Genomic DNA, 4,625 nt, shown 5'->3' on the forward strand with positions numbered 1-4,625 from the left:
GGGGATCATTCCCAGAAATCCCGTTACTACAAAGGGAGGGTTACCATTGGCCCCGTCATTATGTACGGTGCTTCCGACTTGGCTATTTGTCGCCATACCAACAAGAAAAAAAAAATATATATATATAAAAAAAAATAATCAACAAAAATTATAATAATACACACAAAAAAAAGGGATTCTACCGATACAGGATTATTGAGGAGCTGTTATAATCGGAATCCTGTCGCGGACGCCAATGTAGGATATGCACGTGGTGAGTGATTCACAATGGAATATAACACAAAATTATGTTCTCGTCACCCGTGTTTATTTACTTTGCAGGATTCCTTTACACTTCCGACACTCCTCGTTTTTACAATAATAACCCTTTCCACATATAATTCCGGCAGATGCTCGGATAGGATCGTTATGCGACCTCGCGACAAAAGAATATTCAGCGCGTTACAAAATATAAGGACTAAGACTAATTACTTAAAACTACTTATATGACTAAAAAAGATAGGGAAGAAAAGATAGACAATAGGATAGTTAGAAGTATGATAGAAAAGAATGGGTACCCAAAGTGTCGACGATCTTGGGGTGATGGTTGCGAATACTAGATTGATAATTTTCAGTGTTGTTGATTTTGGACGTCTCTCCAATCCTCCCAATAAAGGTTTTCGAAGTTCCTATATCAGAATATACTTCGGATTTCTCACGAACGTTGGCTTAGGCTTACCGTCCTTTGTCCTCCAGTTGATGCTAGAACAACCTGGAGGTCTTCACAATACGTCCTGTCCCTTCGACGTCTCAGTCAAAAAGTGACCTCTCCTCCTCCACTTAGCCCCCAGGCTACCACCTCTTCTTTGTATTCTAATTAGGTCACCCCCATTTGAACAGGGAAGGGTTAGGGAAGACAGAAGTTTCTAGAAAAAGATGGACAAAAGAACTAACAAAGAGGAAGAAAATGGACTAAATACTAAGAGTAATATATACAAAAATATACAAAATAAGGCGCACGGCCACACCGGTTTGCGACGGCGATGAAAGGACATTGGGAACTTTGGAAATCCAGCCCGATGAAATAGTCAGTGTGCTAGGATTGAATTGGAATATTTCAGAGGACGTTTTATACTGTGATGCAAACCTTAGGGTACCTAACGATGAAATTTTAACAAAAAGAGTGGTTCTGTCATTGGCGAGTCAACTTTTTGATCCAATTGGATTCCTTTCTCCAGTGACGTTAATACCAAAACTTCTGATGCAAGAGTGTTGGAAAAGAAAGTTAGCTTGGGACACCCCATTACCGCACGATTTAGAAAGAAGATTGCTAAAGTGGATAAAAGAATTAAAATTTTTAAAGGAGGTGAAAATTCCTAGAAGGATAGTAAATAGCTACAATACAGCTGTCCCACTCTCATTTTATATATTTTGTGATGCATCACAGTACTCCTATGCCGCTTGTATTTATCTCAGACAGCCAGATACCTGCAACATAAAGTGGCTGTTGATACAGGCTCGTGCGCGTGTTGCACCTTTAGGGTCTGTATCGATCTCAAGGCTTGAACTTCTAGCCTGTTTATTGGGTGTCAGAATGATGAACACGATTAAAGGGGACTTCCCACTTGAACGATTATCAACACTTTATTGGACTGACTCCATGAATGCGTTGTATTGGATCAAGAATCAGGAATGCTGGGCTACATTTGTTATGAATAGAGTAAACGAAATTAGATCTTTAAGTAGTCCAGATGACTGGAATCACGTTCCAGGATACTTAAACCCTGCAGATCTCCCATCTCGGGGTTGTAATGCAAGAACTTTAGCCGAATCTCGCTGGTGGGAGACACTTCAATTTACAAGCTTACCGGTAGAAGAATGGCCTCGGCAGAAGGAAATGCCTGACATGGAGATAGTGAGCTCTGAAAGAAAAAAATCTGTGATTTCTGCGCTGGATGTAGAGAAAGCAGAAAAGTTTTATGAGAATTATTCTACTTACTGGAAAATATTACGAGTAACGGCTTGGATATACCGGTTTACCTCAAATCTCAAAGGACGACCCCTTCGAATGTCTGGGGGGCTCACAGTAAAGGAAATAAAGCACGCTGAATTAGTATTGCTGAAACTGATTCAAAGAGAAGAATTTCCAAAGGGGATAGATAACCGTTTACGAAAATTGCACCCAGTGATAGACAAGGAAGGTCTTTTGAGAGTGAAGACTCTCGTATTCAGAAGTAAAGATAGTGAAGATTTCCGATTACCCATTATCTTGCCTGGGAATCACTATATTGTACAGAAATTGATAGAATGGAAACACAGAGAATTAAACCACGCTGGTGTTCAAATTTTAATGAATCATCTGCGCGAGAAATACTGGATACTGAGGTGCAGAAAATACATTCGGCTTATCACACTGCGATGTTCTAGGTGTCGAAGATTTGTTGTGTCTCCAGCCCACCCTGAATCTCCGCCATTGCCTGTGGATCGCATAAGAGATGCTGCGCCATTCGAGGTTACTGGCGTTGATCTAGCTGGTCCACTGTACTTGAGGGATAAGCAGAAGTGTTGGATTGTCCTGTATACTTGTGCAGTGTACAGGGCTGTACATCTCGAGTTGTTGACGTCTCTTTCAACGAAGGCGTTCCTGCAAACATTCAGACGATTTGTGGCAAGAAGAGGACGCCCTTCTGTCATTTATAGTGATAACGGTACAAATTTTGTCGGTGCTGCCAAAATTTTCTCTGAGGCTGAACTTACGAAGATTAAAGATGAAATTCTTGTTCAGAGCATTATCTGGAAGTTCATTCCCCCAGCTTCGCCTTGGTGGGGTGGCTGGTGGGAAAGGTTGGTAGGGTGTGTAAAGCAGATTATGAGGAGAATTTTGGGACGAGCCTCGTTAACATACGAAGAGCTCTACACAATTATCTGTGAGGTAGAGGGTTTGATGAACTCTCGACCACTTACTACACTCTCAGAAGATACTGAAGATTTAATCCCGTTGACTCCTAATATGTTTCTGCAAGGGATAAAGGAAACTGGACTTCCCGATTTAAACCACTTGGAAAAGGTAAATCTTGGGAAGAGATTCCGTTATTTATGCAAGTTGAGAAAAGATTTACGAAATAGATTTCGAATTGAGTACCTGGGGCAATTGCAAAACCCGAAGGGGGTAGCCAAGGGCGCTAAAGTAATTGCTGTGGGAGATATCGTCTTGGTTGGGCATGACAACCAAAAGCGACTTGATTGGCCTCTGGCGAAAGTTGTCGAGATCTATCCAGGTAAAGATGGATTGGTAAGAGTAGCCAAAATAAAAACACAGGTTGGATTTCTCATCCGTCCTGTTAGGAGACTGTATCCCTTGGAAATCTCTTCGGTGGATGAAAAGTATGTTATGCGAAACGAATTTCGTGGCAAGACTGTAGACTCTACTGAAAACGATTGCGAGAGGACCTATCATCGGTCCCGAATGATCTCTGCCGCTACAGGGAGTGATGTGACCACCTCATCTGAGAATTCTCGAGTCTCAAAAAGGGGCAGACCCTTAAAGGCTCCCAATCGGCTGGATTTGTAGACTGATTCGAACTCATTCAATTAGTACTATATGTGTTTGTTGTATTTAAGTTTAATTTAATTTTGATTTTGACTGACAAAATCAAGGGTGGGAGGATGACCCGTTCATCCCACTAGATGGCGGGTATTTGGTTTTTGTCGAGAGTTGGCAACACCAAGAAAAAGGTTGTTAAGTTCCAAAAGGCGCGGGAACATAGTGGAATGCTCTTGTAACCGAATTAATGTAAATAGTTGATTTTTGTTTTGTGTGAATAAAATCTAAAGACAGATTTAGTGGACTTTTTGCTTGATTGGACATACGACAGGGAACCTGGCGTACGAACAAGACGGTCAGGTGAGATTTACGAAAGCTAATTAATCATTACACGAGACTAGGATGGGCCTGACGCGACAGAAAGAATTTTTGAAATCGGATGAGTAGTTTCGGAGATTACCTGTTATATACAAACTTACAAACATTTCCTCTTTATTAATATAGATAAAAATGGATCGTTTCTGTCAGCTGAGTCTGAGTGTTGTGTTAAAAAAAACGAGGATATTGAGATAATTAGACAAGTAATAGTTTGATCATTGGAAGTTTCTTTCTTTTGCGTGCAAGTTGCACCATTAGTAAAAACGATAACGAAGCGTCTAGAAGCGAAGAAACCAATAAGGATTCTTTTAACAAAACGAACAAGTTTCTATTCCTAGACTTGAAGAACGATCACCTTAATATATTTAAACATTATTTTACTTTATACAGTAAAATATACAGGCCATTCCAAAAATTCGACGGTAACAATAAAAAATATCGCGTCCCAAAAGATCTAGATGCTGTAAGTGACGATAGAATAATTGGAAAACATAAGCGGAATAGGCCTAAAAATCTAATTGGCCGTATAAAGAAGCGTGTTAAGCAAGCAAAAAACAAGAAAAAATTTAGAATTGAAGAGACGCGAGAATTTTATATAATCGGAAAAGGAAATTCCAAGAATAAAAGAGTGACAAAAGAAATAATAATTCCGAGTCGTAGAATAATCTCTCAAAACATAGTCGAGCTTTCGTATAGAAGAAAGACTTATATCGTCATCACCGGT

At 40.0% G+C, this 4,625-nt stretch overlaps 1 protein-coding gene across 1 annotated transcript; it reads left to right on the forward strand.

The window, feature by feature from the left end:
- The first annotated feature begins 915 nt into the window (after positions 1–915).
- On the forward strand, positions 916–3,550 carry LOC136981386 (uncharacterized). Its single transcript, XM_067277701.1, has 2 exons — positions 916–964; positions 1,101–3,550. Exons 1-2 carry the CDS (start codon positions 916–918, stop codon positions 3,548–3,550), a joined length of 2,499 nt encoding a protein of 832 aa, XP_067133802.1.
- Positions 3,551–4,625: the final 1,075 nt, after the last annotated feature.

This window comes from Centruroides vittatus, unplaced genomic scaffold, assembly GCF_030686945.1.
Source record: "Centruroides vittatus isolate TY-2023 unplaced genomic scaffold, ASM3068694v2 contig_754, whole genome shotgun sequence".
In the NCBI taxonomy this organism is placed as follows: Eukaryota; Metazoa; Arthropoda; class Arachnida; order Scorpiones; family Buthidae; genus Centruroides; species Centruroides vittatus.

What these genes read in the sequence shown, in the direction of transcription:
- LOC136981386 (XM_067277701.1), top strand. Translation starts at nt 916, where the DNA reads ATGGACAAAAGAACTAACAAAGAGGAAGAAAATGGACTAAATACTAAG. An exon ending in AAATGGACTAAATACTAAGA is followed by an intron (nt 965 to 1,100) that starts GTAATATATACA and finishes GGAATATTTCAG; the next exon opens with AGGACGTTTTATACTGTGAT.